Source organism: Gobius niger, assembly GCF_951799975.1.
Source record: "Gobius niger genome assembly, chromosome: 6".
Taxonomy (NCBI): Eukaryota; Metazoa; Chordata; class Actinopteri; order Gobiiformes; family Gobiidae; genus Gobius; species Gobius niger.
Genome location: NC_136857.1, coordinates 2012161 through 2028919, shown reverse-complemented (window position 1 = coordinate 2028919; position 16759 = coordinate 2012161). Strand labels below are relative to the sequence as shown.

The 16759-nt window shown below is 39.2% G+C and overlaps 1 protein-coding gene across 6 annotated transcripts in view; it reads right to left on the bottom strand.

Moving 5' to 3' along the window:
* LOC306964707 (complement component receptor 1-like protein) overlaps positions 1–13749 on the bottom strand; it is a 62630-nt gene extending 48881 nt beyond the window's left edge. For 5 of the 6 annotated variants that reach the window (XM_079558813.1, XM_079558817.1, XM_079558816.1 and 2 more), the window contains exons 1-4: positions 13705–13749; positions 11316–11401; positions 9927–10106; positions 9351–9450 (exon numbers count right to left, since the gene is read on the bottom strand). In XM_079558813.1, the coding sequence (XP_079414939.1) occupies positions 9351–9450; positions 9927–10106; positions 11316–11370 (335 nt within the window). In that variant the 5' untranslated portion in view covers positions 11371–11401; positions 13705–13749. The remainder of the gene's footprint in view (positions 1–9350; positions 9451–9926; positions 10107–11315; positions 11402–13704) is intronic. The other variant, XM_079558814.1, reaches the window with a different exon arrangement.
* Positions 13750–16759: the final 3010 nt, after the last annotated feature.

The window sequence follows — 16759 nt, the reverse complement described above, 5'->3', positions numbered from 1 at the left end:
CCTAATCTTCACAATAACATGTTTAAATATTGCGCTGATTCAATGTTCCCCCATAGACTTATATGGGAGAATGCAATTTCAAGGGCCTTTTTCTCCAAACACATTTTTCTGTCATTGTGGCGACACTATGTCCACGTCAGTCGGACCTAAAGACTTCACATTTTCCAGCCTTGGACTGAACAATATTTGGAAGATTTTTTCAGAGGGATTTTTTATTATCTTATCCCTTAAGCCCCATTTATTCAGCTTTGAATGTCAAAAAATAAAGCGAAAATTACATTTTTACAAAATGTTCCACTAAAAAACAGATTATTTTAAAACTAAACAAGAAATCCAAAATCCCCTCAGAAAAAGTCTCGGTAACTCATTCATCAATAAAATGAAACCATATATTTGAATGTAGCTCTGTCCATTATTCAGATTTCGTCACCGAAAAGATGGGAAATTTGGAGCATTTTTAGGCATAAAACACCTTGTTCTGATATGAAAAGATAAAATGACAGAAAACTTGCCATGTATTTTTTTCTCACATTTATGCCAGTGATCGACAGCAACAGTTTCAAATTGATATCTGTAAATATACATTTTTTCCCTATTCACCTGCAGTGTCTCGCCTTTTAAGTTGTATTACAGAAATAAATTAACCTTTTAACGATATTCACATTTTCCGAGTTTCACCTGCGTAGTGAAATTACACTTAGTGATCAATTAAGTTTGTTTGTTGCCAGTTCATTCGACCAAAACATCCTGACCAATCCTCCAGGTTGTTTTTAAACTGTATAAAGTTGTAAAACCATGTGAGCACTTGTACTTACGATTGCATTTTGGAAGCGCTGGGCCCCATTTGCTGTTGATGTCGCAGGTAACTGTGGCTTGTCCTTCCATGCGGTGTCCAGCTGCACACCTGAACGTGACTGAAGACTGGTGGATGTAAGGAGGCCGCGCCCCTCCAGCCACCACTGCATTTGACACCATGACACTTGGCTCCGGACAATTCACCACTGGGGGAAAAAAAAGAAGCAAAGCAGTGAGATTTTGACTGCGGAATTGCGAGAAGCGAATGCAGAAATTGCATTAACTGTTCAAATTCCATAAAGTGGTTAATTTGCATAATCTAATTTGCATAAACTGGTAAAATGCATAAAATGTCATGTTGCATAAACTGTATAAACTGCATAAAGTGGTAAAATGCATGAATGGGATAATTCGCATAAATCCTAAATGGCATAAACTCTTAAGTTGCATAAACGGTTTAAAATGCATAAAGTGGTTACTTTGCATAAATTGTTAATGTTGCATAAACTTTTATATTCCATAAACTGGTCAAACTGTTGAAATGGCCTCAGTGCTTGATTGGCAGAAGCACAAATGGCTGAAAGGCGGAGTCTCCCCATTGGCTGGATTCCCACATACACACTAATGCAAAAATTTCAAACTCCGGTATAAAAAAACTGGAAAACTGCAGAAGGACAATTTTTTCTCAAAACCCACAAGTTGCAGAAGCTGAACATGCACAAAGTGCAGAAATTGCAGAAAATGCAGAAAAAAGTGCAGAAAAGCGTGGATTTGCGGCAGCCCCATTATAAGTCAATGGGAAAAATCTCCGACATTTTGGCCGATTGCGGAAAAAGCGTAAGTTGCAGAAGTCCCAAAAGTAACAGCACCTTCTCCTCAACATGCGGAACATTTTGATGCATAACCTGCATAAATTGCACAAAGCATGAAGGTGCTGAAAGCTCTAGAAAATCAGGAAAAAGATGGAAGAGGAATAATAACTAGAAATGCAATGGCTGCGCCATTGCGATTGACTGCGGAATTGCGGGAAGCGAATGCAGAAATGGCATAAACTGTTTAAATTGCATAAATTGCTTAATTTGCATAAACTGGTAAAATGCATAAGGTGGTAAAATACATGAATGAGTTAATTTGCATAAATTATGTAAATTGCATAAACTCTTTAAAATTCATAAATCCTAAATGGCATAAACTCGTCAGTTGCATAAACGGTTTAAAATACATTAACTGGTTAAATCCCATAAACTGGTCAAACTGTTGAAATGGCCTCAGTGCTTGATTGGCAGAAGCTGCGCCATTACGATTGACTGCGGAAATGCGGGAAGCAAATGCAGAAATTGCATAAACTCTTCAAATTGCATAATCAAATTTGCATAAACTGGTAAAATGCATAAAATGTCACGTTGCATAAACTGCATAAAGTGGTAAAATGCATGAATGGGTTAAATTGCATAAACTCTTTAAAATTCATAAATCCTAAATGGCATAAACTCTTAAGTTGCATTAACTGGTTAAATCTCATAAAGTGGTTACTTTGCATAAATTGTTAATGTTGCATAAACTTTTTATATTCCATAAACTGGTCAAACTGTTGAAATGGCCTCAGTGCTTGATTGGCAGAAGCACAAATGGCTGAAAGTCCTGGAGTCTCCCCATTGGCTGGATTCCCCCATACACACTAATGCAAAAATTTCAAACTCTCGTATAAAAAAACTGGAAAACTGCAGAAGGACAATTTTTTCTCAAAACCCACAAGTTGCAGAAGCTGAACATGCACAAAGTGCAGAAATTGCATAAAATGCAGAAAAAAGTGCAGAAAAGCATGGATTTGCGGCAGCCCCATTATAAGTCAATGGGAAAAATCTCCGACATTTTGGCCGATTGCGGAAAAAGCGTAAGTTGCAGAAGTCCCAAAAGTAACAGCACCTTCTCCTCAACATGCGGAACGTTTTGATGCATAACTTGCATAAATTGCACAAAGCATGAAAGTGCTGAAAGCTGGAGAAAATCGGGAAAAAGATGGAAGAGGAATAATAATAAAGAACATGAAAACCAATAATTGACTGCGGAAGAATTCTGCAGTCAATCAATAAAATAAAATAAATAAAATAAACCTGAGTGTGTTGGAATTGAGCTTAGTTAGCCTGGAAAAATTGCATAAATGGTTGCCATTTATTGTGAAATTTTGCGAGATTGCCTTGTTTGGAGTATCTTATTTTTTTCAATTTTAGAAAGGACATGACCTCAGTGATCCAAAGTGTATTGGACGGGGCATTTGTTGCTTCCAATTAAGAAGAAGATGGCGCCTCACTATCAAAGAAGTGAAAGCCAGGACCTCTAGCTGCACTAATGAAAAACGGGTGTATTGAATTTGGGGTTTTTTACAAGCTGTAAGCCAAAATCATCCAATTTAAAACAAATAAAGGCTTGACATATTTCACTTTGTGTGTCATGACTCTTTATAATATATTAGTTTCACATTTTAAGTTGTATTACAGAAATAAATTAACCTTTTAACGATATTCAAATTTTCCGAGTTTCACCTGTGTAGTGAAATTACACTTAGTGATCAATTAACTTTGTTTGTTGCCAATTCATTCGACCAAAACATCCTGACCAATCCTCCAAGCTGTTTTTAAACTGTATAAAGTTGTAAAACCATGTGAGCACTTGTACTTACGATTGCATTTTGGAAGCGCTGGGCTCCAGTTGCTGTTGCTGTCGCAGGTAACTGTGCCTTGTCCTTCCATGCGGTGTCCAGCTGCACACCTGAACGTGACTGAGGCCAGCTCTCCGTTGGCGACACGCGGCTCCGGACAACTCATCACTGGAAAAACAAAAAGAAGCAAATGTAGCCGCAAGCAGTGATGATTAGTGACTCTACAGGCTCATTTATGACAATTTGATCCACATTTCTGAACGAGAGCAAACAAGTGAAGTCCAAAATGTTAGCCTGGCATCAAGAAAGATACCGTTCTTCTGTTTATTTTTTAACTGGGACATACTACACTTGCTGGACTTTGACTGGGCCATTCTAACACATTAATATTTTTGTTTTTGTAGATTTATCTTTGTGTTTAGGGTCATTGTCCTGCTGAAGGTGAATCTCCGCCCCAGCCTCAGTTCTCTTGTTGACTCTAGCAGGTTTTCCTCCAAAAGGTCTCTATATTTGGCTCCATCCATGTTCCCAACTATTCTTACAATCTCCCCAGTCCCCGCTGAGGAAAAGCAGCCCCACAGCATGATGCTCCCCCCCGTATATTTGACACTGGGGATGGTGCACTCAGGACGATGAGCAGTGTTAGGTTTGCTCCATACATAACGTTTTGTATTTAGGCCAAAAAGTTCAATTTTTGTCTCATCTGACCAAAGCTCCTTCTTCCACATGGAGCTGTGTCCTCCATATGACTTCTAGCAAACTTCAAACGGGATTTTTTATGGCCTCCTTTCAATAATGCCTGGCATCAAGAAAGATACCATTCTTCTGTTTATTTTTTAACTGGGACGTACTATATTTTCTGGACAATACGTTGCACTTTTTTCATAGATTGGCTGGGGGTGCAACTTATACTCCGGTGCGACTTATATATCAAAATATATAGCTTCACATGTTTGTTATATTCATATTGACAGCTGCAAGAGGGCACTCTAGGCTTGTGTACCAGTATCTGCTACTCCTGTGCCACTGAAGATTTAAAAAACGCTCATCAAGCAGCAGAAAAAAAGTGTTGCTTGCATGAGAAACTTGTGAGGAACTGGCGGAACTTTTTTGTAATTTGTTCAAATTTTTGTAATTAAAAAAAAAAAAAAAAATCACATTTTTGTCTTTTTTTTGGTCACATTTCTGTAATTTTTTCGTCAATTTTTTATCAATTTTTTGTCACATTTTTTTTGTCATTTTTTCGTCTAATTTTTGCCATTTTTTGGTCATTTTTTTTAATCAATGTTTTGTCACATTTTTGCCACTTTTTCATCAATTTTTCGTCACATTTTTGTCAAACTTTTCTCACTTTTTTGTCACATTTCCATCATTGTTTTCGTCTCAGTTTTGTCACTATTTTCACACCTTTTTTCCAGAGGCTTTTGGATTGGGGTAAAGCCAAACTGGAGAAAATGTGCTCGGTTCAGGAAACGAAAAAGTGACGAAAACGTGACGACAAAGCGATGAAAAAAGCGATGAAAAAACTCCTGAAAAACAAGAGACAGAAACAGGCCAAAAAAGCCACAAAAAAGTAATGAAAAAGCAACAAAAACATGACAAAAATGCAGCGACAACGTGACAAAAAGTTACCATGACTTTTCTAGATTTTACTTTACCAAAATCTCATCGCAGTATGAGTTTTGTGATTCATAATCCTCTTAGAATATTAACATAACGCTGTTGATCCCACAGCAGATAACGCACAAACTGCTCCACCTGTGGGAGGACACGTCACTGGGCAACTGGCTGCTGGACTTTCTGACGGGGAGACCACAGGCTGTGTGCTGAGCCCCCTCCTGTTTATTATTTATTGTTTATTTATTTTGGAATCCCCATTAGCTTCCACCATGGTGGTTGCTAATCTTCCTGGGGTTCCGATTAAAAAAAGAAAATTGCCAGTGAGACATTACAATGAATAAATATACAGTGTTTTACAGCAATTTTAGCAGAATATAAAAATGTACATAAGACAGTAGTTCATCGATAAAATATAAACATTCAAGAGCACATTGAAAATGCATTATTTCATTAAGCATTTTACTTTTTTCTTAAAAGATTGTGCTGTTGGGAGCTCCCTGATCTCTTTTGGCAGCTCATTCCATAGTGCATTGGCTCTGTATGAGACAGATTTCTTTAAAAAATTAGTCCTAGGACGAGGTAGGACCAAGTCCGCTCCACAGGCCCGGCGCCATGTGAGTGAGTTTGGTTGACATATTTTAATTTTTCGAACAAACATTGAGGTTGACCAGTCAGAATGGTTTTCTTTAGAAATAACAAAAGGTTGTGTTGTATTTTAATTTGGAGCAAAGGCCACGACAGCATTTGATGCATATCAGTGATCCTTTTTCTGTACGGACGTCCCAGCACGAGGCGGGCAGCTTTATTTTGCATGACCTGGAGTCGTGATGAGTCAGTTTCGCTCATAGCAGACCACACGATAGAGCAATATTCAAGGTGGGATAAAACCAGGGATTGTACCACCATTTTCCTCACAGCCGGGGTCATAAAGGAGGAGCCCCTTCTGATCACTGCTATGCCTTTGCCCATTTTGCAAATAACTTGATTAATATGTGGGGTCCATGACAGATTGTGATCCAGCACAACGCCGAGAAGTTTCATCTGATCAGTTTCACTCTGCTGACCCATCACTGCGCCCCAAAGTACGACTCAAACCTCTTCATCAGGTTTGCAGACGACACAACAGTGGTGGGCTTCATCAGCAACAGAGACGAGTCAAACTACAGGAGTGAGGTGAGCAGTCAGACAGAACAATCTCTCTAAATGTGGAGAAGACAAAAGAGATTGCTGTGGACTTTCGAAGAGCATGCTCCTCTGACAATCAATAGTGCTGCTGTGGAGATGGTGACCAGCACTTAGTTCCTGGGTGTGCACATCACAGAGAAGCTCTCCTGGACAATGCACACGACATCCCCGGTCAAGAAAAGTAATCAGCGTCTCTACTTTCTCCGCAAGTTGAGAAGAGCCAGAATCCAAGCATCTGTTATGTGCAACTTCTACAGAGGGACGATAGAGAGCATCCTGACCAGCTCCATCACTGTGTGGTTCTTCTACAGAGGGACTATAGAGAGCATCCTGACCAGCTCCATCACTGTGGTTCTTCTACAGAGGGACTAGAGAGAGCATCCTGACCAGCTCCATCACTGTGGTTCTTCTACAGAGGGACTATAGAGAGCATCCTGACCAGCTCCATCACTGTGGTTCTTCTACAGAGGGACTATAGAGAGCATCCTGACCAGCTCCATCACTGTGTGGTTCTTCTACAGAGGGACTATAGAGCATCCTGACCATCACTGTGTGGTTCTTCTACAGAGGGACTATAGAGAGCATCCTGACCAGCTCCATCACTGTGTGGTTCTTCTACAGAGGGACTATAGAGAGCATCCTGACCAGCTCCATCACTGTGTGGCACGGTGCCAGCACTGCCTCCTGCCGAAGGAGCCTCCAGCGCATCGTGAGAGCAGCGGAGAAGATCTGAGGAGCCCCTCTCCCCTCCATTAAGGACATGTACTCCACCCGTCTCACCCGCAAAAGCCTTCAGACCCCACACAGTGTCTTCATGGTAATACCTTCAAGGTGGAGACTGGGAACTCCACGGGCCAGTTCCAATCGACATCAAGAATCTCACCCCTTACTCCCCACTCCCAACTCCACAACAAGGACAATGTGAAATGATCTGACAAAATACAAATCTTTGAATCTTTGAATCTAATAAAGGTTAATAAAATTGGTTTACTCTGCTTCCTGTTTGCATATCTTCCACTCTGGAAATGTAGCTGATGCCAGAGGTGGGAGGAAGTCACTAAATGCAAGTCTTGAGTCAAGTCCAAGTCGTGAAGGTCCAAGTCTCAAGTAAGTCCAAGTCAATCGGTCATGGGGTCAAGTCAAGTCAAGTCATAGCTTTTGTCAAGTCAAGTCTTGCTTTAGCCGGCAAGTCACCTCAAGTCACAAACGCCAGCGTGTCGACTTTTCATGTGTTTAATCTTGAAAATAACAAGTGTTTTCTCAAGATACCGTAATTTTGAAAAATTTGGCTAAAATCTAACTTTTTAAAATCTCATGGATTTGGATTTAAAGTGTAATTAATATTTAAACGCCACAACATTCAAAATACATGTATTATAAATAATCAGTCTATGTACAAAATTACTGGGACAGCATTTTAAGGACGGGGGGGCGACATAAAAAATATGAAACATAGTATTTTAAACATGAGCTGCTTTTCCCTGCAGTGTGAAATATAAATATAAAATAATATTTTTATTTTTGTTAGTTTCTGGCGTTTTTTCTATCAGTGGTTCCCCTGTACTGCCCCAGCCCCTGTATTCTCGGATTCGCCCCTGCTCAAAGTAGATTCTGCGTAGCCTTCAGTCCCGCTGTCTCTGGGCTGTGGCGGATGCGTAAAATAACCTCTAAATGCTGTAAACTTTGTGTGAACGCCTTAAAACATCGAAAAGCCCCGAGATTCCTTTTGTTTAATCAGCTCTGACATGGTGGTTCTGGAGGCTCCGTCTGCGCTGTAGGTCCAGCCCATAGTTTCAAACGTTTTCCTGTCCGTAAATCTCCTCCTATTCACTGTCTTTAGAAAACTTTTAATGCATCCAAAGAAACACCTCGTATTTCCTCCTGCCTTTTCGCGCTGTATTGATTAGAATTGATCAGCCTGTGTCGGGAAACCGAACACGCATGTGGATAATCACCATAATGTAAACAAAGATGCGCCGCTTTTAGGAAATGAATCCTGATCTTTCGACAGTTTCACTCAAATAAATAAAAACTATAAAGTCACAGCGAGTCATTGAGAGTCATTGGCCTCAAGTCCAAGTTAAGTCTCGAGTCACAAACAGCAAGTCCCAAGTCAAGTCTTTTTGCAGCTTTGGTCAAGTAAGTCTCAAGTCCCGAAAATTGCGACTCGAGTCAAGTCATGTGACTCCAGTCTCCCACCTCTGGCTGATGCCAATGCTATCGATATTTCCAGGCAAGAGAAACGTGGCAAGGTTTACAGGAGAATGAAGTTTGGATATAAAGAATGAAAATGTACATCATTCAGGATGTTATATTTGTGCCATTTTATGCATCATTTTATTCTATATATTGACTACCAGTTGAAATCATATCTATTACTTTTTAATGTATTTTTAAGGTCTTGAAGAATGAACAATGCTTTTGAATCTCCTGTTATCGGATTTTGACACAGAAATGTTCAGTATTTTAGATTAGAGAAGGTTGAATGTACACACAGACACATGTAGGAGGCGCAGGATGGAACTGTCCGTTGTCCTGACACGTCGCCGTTTTGGATCCGTTCAGTTCATGTCGTCCTTCACAGCCGTACGTGATGACCTCCGAGTGCTCATAATCATCCTTCACCGGACTAAAATATCCGTCAGCGATTGGGTTTGGCGCGTCACATGTGATCACTGCAAAGAGGCATTTTATTGAGTGTTTAAAAGCAAACAAGATTCGAGGTTAAATTGTTATAGTGTTTAAAAATGGACAAACCTTCACACGTCGCTAACCTGCCCTGCCAGCCATTTACGCCACAAACGAGTCTATTTTCAAATGCCACCACTATATAGCTATTAAGATAAGATAATCCTTTATTGATCTCACAAAGGAGAAATTCACTTGTTACAGTCGGCGTTCAAGAAGATCACTCAGAGTGAATAAAGTGCAGCTGATACAGAGATTATTGCACATGTTACTTTACAGCCTTGTTGTACAGTGTATTGTATTGAAAAACATAATAAATACAAGCAAACATATAAACAAAGGGATGTATTAACAAAAATTATACTGTACATGTAAATTATACATTTTTTTCATTACGACTCACCCTTCATTGCAGACAACACGAGCAGTAGCACCAAAGTCAGTGCCTTCACTGTATTCGACACGTCCATTTATAACCTCTCCAGCAGAACCACAGTTTCTTACTAAAACGAATAACATAACAATAAAAGAAGAGGTTACATTTAAAATTCAGCTACAATAACAATAAAGCTTCAGCGAGGTTGGATGTTTCGATATTCGATATTCAAAGTGGCAAAACACTTTTATCGCTCCTTGTCAACAACTGGATGCTGCGACACACTTCCAAATTACAATTATAATTTCCAAAGTAAATATTTCATTGCTTTACTATCGCTCACTTTTTTGTTTGCTGTAATATCAATCTAGCTCCTGCCAGGTTAAGAACACTTTACATCGCACAACATGTAGTTGTAGAATTGTGGAGAGGTTTGTGATCATGTATAAAATCAAAGCTATATTTCATATAGTCTAAAAAAAGGGGCTAAAAGAGCTTGATGACTGACTGAAATGGAGAATGTTATGAACATTTCCTTCACGACTTAGTCTCACCATGCAATCAGTTACGGTGTTAAAATCCCTACAACAGAGCAACACTTACTTGTACATCTCATTTTTAAACGACTCCATGTTCCACCGGAGCAGGTGACAGTCCCAGATCCTCCTTCTCTTTGATATCCAACCTCACAAGTGAAATACACTGACGTCCCGTCGGAGGCCGGGAAAGTGACATCAGTGATCAACTCTGTGTTGGCTCCTCCTGTGGGCCGGTCACAGTCACCTGCAAAACAAGATGGTTCAGTCAGAACTACCACGCAATAAAGGAAAGCATCACGAAACCCCTGCTGTAACTGAAAAAACTCATGTACAAATGAAAATGAATGCTGGATGGGCCACCGGTCTGGCCCCTCACTTTACCTTACCCTTACCCCCGGGCGAAACCGAGCTTTACCCAAATCTAAAAGCTTAACCTCTTAACTCCCGCCTGAACCGAGAGGATCTTTTTCCTCACGTCATCACATTTTTTTTCCCATCATTTTTTTGTTGGGTATTCAACTCATTTTCGAAACTAATTTTTTTTGTCATTATTTTTGTCACTTTTTTGTAATTTTTTCGTCTATTTTTTCATTTTTTGGTCGAATTCTTATCAAATTTTTGTCACTTTTTTGTCACTTTTTTGTCATTTTTGTGACATTTTTGCCACATTTTCATCAGTTTTTTGTCACTTTTTTGTCAAACTTTTCTCACTTTTTTGTCACATTTTTTTTTCATTTTTTCGTCTAATTTTTTCATGTTTTCGTCGAATTCTTATCAAATTTTTGTCACTTTTTTGTCACATTTTTTGTCATTTTTTCGTCTATTTTTTTTCATTTTTTGGTCACATTTTTATCAAATTTTTGTCACACTTTTGTCATTTTTTGGTCATTTTTTCATCAATTTTTCGTCACTTTTTTGTCAAACTTTTCTCACATTTTTGCCACATTTCCATCACTGTTTTCGTCTCAGTTTTGTCACTATTTTCACACCTTTTTTTCCAGAAGCTTTTGGATTGGGGTAAAGCCAAACTGGAGAAAATGTGCTCGGTTCAGGAAACGAAAAAGTGACGAAAACATGACGACAAAGCGATGAAAAAACAACAATAACATGAAAAACCCCCCCCGAAAAACAAGAGACGAAAACAGGCCAAAAAAGCCACAAAAAAGTCATGAAAAAGCAACAAAAACATGACAAAAATGCAGCGACAACGTGACAGTAAGTTACCATCACTTTTCTAGATTTGAGCTTTCAAATGAGGCGTTACAGTGTTGCTCTCCAGTCAAGAAGCTTTTAGATTTGGGTAAAGCCGAACTGGAGAAAATGCTCTCGGTTAAGGCGGGGGGGTCAGAGGTTCACGTATGTATTTGTGGAAGTGTCGCATTTACGCTAATTTGGGCCAGGCTGACCCGAGTCCAGGGCTGGTTTTCAGTCCCAGTCCGGCCCTGGCACTCACCATGAACAGTCCTGACCACACCAAGGAAGACGGCCAACACCACAGAAGTCCTCATCGCTCCGGTCTGAGTGAGATCAGCAACGTTTTCCTGTTAAAACCACAGAATGTTGATGTATATATATTGTTTTTTAGTTGAGCTGACAGTGACACAGTATTAAAACATTGAAGCATGTGCAACAAAGTAGTCGTAGTTTATTTGAGCAGTTAGCATTTCACAATTATACAGTCATGGAAGCTCAAAGGGAGCAGACTGAAGCCTTCCCCTTGTTCATGTGAATTAATTTGCCTTTTGTGATCGTACATTTGTCCAAGTTATTAAAGAGAGAGCCAGCTTAGATCGGTCTAGTATTCTGTTTAAGGGTAAAGTCGTGGTTTATTCTTAACTCATTGCTAAATTGATGTAGCTCTGGTAAAAGTCTAAATCTGCCAAGGTCGTGAAAGTCATAAGTTTGACAAAAAATGGTTTATTTCCAAACTCTGGAACTCGAGCACTTCTGCTATTTAGGTCCATGTACTTTATTTGGTGACTTTTATAACTTCTTGGGACAATTTAGACCCTTTTGAAATGGTTTTATAAATCTGGTTTAGACTGGATTTCGTCCTCCTGGTCCTGCTGAGGTGGTACTTGGTGTTAGAAGTTCTTTAGGGTCTAGTCAAGCTAATGATCACTTTAAACATCTGAGCCTTGTGACTTGCGACACATGAGCTTGTTAATAACACCAGGTCAATGTAGGTTAATACGCCTTGATGCTTCGGGCAGGTCTCTTAGCTTTAACCACTCCATTTGTCATCTTCACTACCCATAGTTTTACTAGAATCAGGGTCATCTAATGACGGAAAAAAAGATTTTCCAGTTTAAAAATGTTAATTTGTGAGAAACAAAGTAGCATTTTTTTTTGAGATTTTGAAACATGCAAATTTGTCAGAAAAAAGTAGCAAATTTATGAACAAAAAAGTTGAAAACTAGCTAGAAAAGAGTCGAAAATCTAGACCAGACGTGTTGGCCTCCACAATGAAAGCAGCTGAACTGTGTTTGCTTAGAGCTGTTATACTGCCCTTGTTCATGTTAAAATTAGATTTATTTGAAAGGGAACATTATAGCATTATTTTAAACATGGGAACATAGACTGATGTGTATGACTTAAAGCAGCTGACAAAACAGACAATTATGTGACAAATCTGTTTGATTAAAACATAAATTATATTATATTATGATAAACATTTCATATATGTACAAGTGCCAGCAGATGGAAATGAGCTCTGCAGCTCCAGTCAAGCATCTTCTTATGTTTATGATAATGCTGGGCAAGCCTGGATATTTTGAGGTATAATCACTCTAAACAAAGTATACAGTTCAGCTTCTTTGGGCGGCACGGTAGCGCAGCGGTTAGTGCTCTCGCTTCACAGCTAGAAGGTCCGGGTTCGATTCCCACCAGGGACGGGGCCTTTCTGTGTGGAGTTTGCATGTTCTCCCCGTGTCTGCGTAGGTTTCCTCCGGGCACTCCGGCTACCACTAAAAACATGCACAATAGGCCAGGATGAATGATGTGTGTGAGTGAATGTATGGTGGTGTCAGAGGGTCCGTTGGCGCAGACGTGTGTAGTCGCGAAAGCGCCTCTGTCAGTCTCCCCCAGGGGAAACTGAAGCTACAAACGTAGCTTTCCACCACCGAGTATGGAGTGAATGTTCAATTGTCTCATGTAAAGCGCTTTGTGACCATGTCTGTGAAAGGCGCTGTATAAACAAAGATCTTCTTCTTCTTCTTCTTCTTTTATTTGCCGACACAGTAGGCAAAATTTGTTACTTTTTTCTGGCAAATGTTCTACTTTTTTCTCACAAATTTGCATGTTTCAAAATCTCAAAAATGTCTTGCTTTTTTCTCATAAATTTGCATGTTTCTTTTTTTTTTTCTCACTAGATGGAACCATATAGTGAGGGAAAATCAATATAGTTCAATGGGGAAAAGTCCAAAAACCTAGCATGCCCTGTATTCTAGTTCAAACACACATATTTATTTATCCTGTGGGTGTCGGGATGGAGGTGGTGTTTCTACCGCACCTTGTCCGGGAGCCCTGTGCTGGTGCCCTGTGGCTACAGCCGAGGGGCCGGTCCCGATGCAGTCGATTCCTTGGTGGTGCTTCCTTACCTGGTTCATCTGTGTCCAGCCTTATCCAGCCTTATATCCACTGCCTCCATAGTTTACCTTGAGTGTGTGTGATGTGCTTGTGTCTCTGGGGAGGTGGGGGGGGGGTGTGAATGCGACCATGTGTTTGTATTTGTGGAAGGAGCTGGGTTTGAGAGAATGTTTTTAAATCTGTAAAGCACTTTGTGTACATGAAATGTATGAAACACGCTATATAAATAAAGATTGATTGAATTAAAGTACTCACCAAAGCCGTGATCTGTCTGAAGGGTTTGTTGTTCTTGTCCGGTAACACTGTTATTATTATACATCCATGGATAACACTGACGACTGGCGGAGAAGCCGCGCCCACTCCCTCCGGGAAGAGGAGTGACTCGTGACGTAACGAAGAGTGAGTTGCGTCATGAATGAAATGTTTTATTTATTTAACCTGGATTTTTTTTTAAAGAATACAAAGAGAAAGAATGACCGTAAATGCTCTGATATAGGTCGGGGCCTTTATTTACTCAAGGGCATCAGGACCAGGCCTTTATTGGAACCAGGCCACAATTAGAGTCAGGCCTTTATTTCTATTTGAGCAAAACAGACGACCAGGAAAATGAAGAAAAACGAGATTTGTGTCCATTTGCACCTAAAATATTAGGTTCATTTATTAATGAACATTTCAAACCCTCTCCCAGCGGCTGGAACATTGACGCCTTTTATTTTGTCGGGACAACAGGAAGTGTTTCGTTGCTGTTAGCGGAGCTTTGACATCAGTGTCACTGCAGGTTTCTGTTTCGTTTTTACCGGACCGGATTATTTGTTGTTATCTTGTGTAAAAGGCGAGTTTAGACGGAGCGTTTGTGTTTGTGATCGATCATGAGACTGACCCGAGAGAAGACGAGACGCTCGCGCTGATGGGAGGAGTTATTTTGAGGCGTGGGACTGACCTGCACACGGAGCAGCTGGACGTGCTTTGAAGACGCGATGGAGACTTTATTAAAACCCTGGAGGGTCATAAACATTTGTTGTTTGCCCTGTTTCCAAATATGGTCACAGGAGGTTTGAAAAGTGGCTAAATCTGTGTCAAAGTTACGCTCGGATCAGCTCCTCCGCAGCGTCCCCCTCGGCCCGGGTTCCCGTTTGTTACTTCCTGCACCTGAGTTTTCATTTACACCAGTATGAGACAAACTCCAACATGGGGAATATTTCTACTGCTATAGTTTCTAATAAAAGCCCCGGCCTGTTTTAGAGACCGGCTTTAATTTGCCTCCGCCAGCCACGAACCCGGCCTCTGTCGGAGACCCGGCCTCTTTTACATTTTTTTTCTTTTTTCACGTGTTGTATCTCATTTCTATTTAGCTTATAAAAATGTTTGATGAACCTCTTAAACCTCGCCTTCACAAGCACATTTTATCCAGTTCAACTTTACCCAAATCTAAAAGCTTCTCCAAAAAACTAGCGACATAACAGCGGCAAAACTGAGACGAAAAAGTGACAACAAAAAAGTGACCAAAACACAACAAAATAAGAATAACAGTAAAGTAACAAAAAAGCAACGAAAATGTGACAAAAATACCACAAAAGAGCAACAGAAAAGTGATCAAAAAGGGACACAAAAAGGATTTAAAAAAAGTGACGAAAAAGTGACGCAAAAATGACAAAAATGTGATGAAAATATGACAAAAATACCACAAAAGAGCAACAAAAAAGTGCTGAAAAAGTGACAAAAATGTGGCAAAAATGTGACAAAAATGTGACAAAAATTTTAATCAGTTTAAACAATTTTTGCCGGTCTGAGCTTTCAAATGAGGATAAAGCTGAACTGAACTTTACCTGAATCTAAAAGCTTACAGGCCAGTGTAACGCCTCATTTGAAAGTTAAAACCTACAAAAGTCATTGTCACAAGCTAACAGGCTAACAGGCTAACAAAGCTAACTGTGTTTAAACAGTATTTACAGCCAACTTTGAGTGAAAAAGAATATCTCCATTGTGTAATTGGATGCACAATATCCCTCTCTCCCTTTGTCTTTTCTGTCAGCGTCGTATTCACTCTCACGGACAATTAATGAGTTAAAAAGTTGCAACTTGCAGCGACACCTGCAGTTGCGCTTGTGGCCTCTAGGGGCATGAGTTACTTAGTGCTGCTTTGGCCCTGCTGCCTGTTCATTGGTTAGTGCTAGATCGTCTGCTCCGGAGGGACAGTCTGCTGTGAAAACGTGAGATATCATGACACAAATGAAGGCTAGGGCCAGGGAAATGGTTTAACCTCTTAACTCCCGCCTGAACCGAGAGGATCTTTTTCCTCACGTCATCACATTTTTTTTCCAACATTTTTTTGTCGGGTGTTCAACTCGTTTTTGTAACTGTTTTTAACTGTTTTTTTTTTTTCATTATTTCATCAATTTTTTGTCTTTTTTTTTGTCTTTTTTTGTCATTTTTTGTCGTTTTTTTGTTATTTTTTTGTTAGTTTTTTGTACATTTTGTACATTCAGATTTTTGTCATTTTTTGTCACTTTTTTTGTCACATTTTGTCACATTTTTTCGTCAATTTTTAATCAATTTTTTGTCACATTTTTGTAATTTTTTTGTCGTTTTTTTGTTAGTTTTTGTTAGTTTTAGTAATTTTTTTGTACATTTTTTGTACATTTTTTGTCATTTTTTGTCGTTTTTTGTTATTTTTTTGTAATTTTTTTGTAATTTTTTCTCATTTTTTGTCATTTTTTTGTCATTTTTACATCAATTTTTAGTCATTTTATCCAATTTTTGTCATTTTTTGGTCACATTTTGTCACATTTTTGTCATTTTTGCATCAATTTTTTGTAACATTTTTGTCACTTTTTTTTAATCAGATTTTTGTCATTTTTTGTCACATTTTGTCACATTTTTGTCATTTTTTCGTCAATTTTTAATCAATTTTTTGTCACTTTTTTGTCACATTTCCATCATTGTTTTCGTCTCAGTTTTGTTGCTATTTTCACACCTTTTTTCCCAGAAGCTTTTGGATTGGGGTAAAGCCAAACTGGAGAAAATGTGCTCGGTTCAGGTGGGAGTTAAGGGGTTAACTTTATGGATTAGGATTATTTGTATTTTTAGACAAACCAACTCATAGATCTATACAAAATCACAGCAGACCGTCCCTCCGGAGCAGACGATCCAGCACTAACCCTGTTCATTTACCACTAGAGGTTGCCAAATAATCGCCTGAACTCCCACACAGAAAACAGTCACCATGAAATCAAAGACACAAGTGATTTATTTTCTATTTTCATACATTTATCTTATATTTCTGTTTGATCTTTTTTTTTCCAACATTTT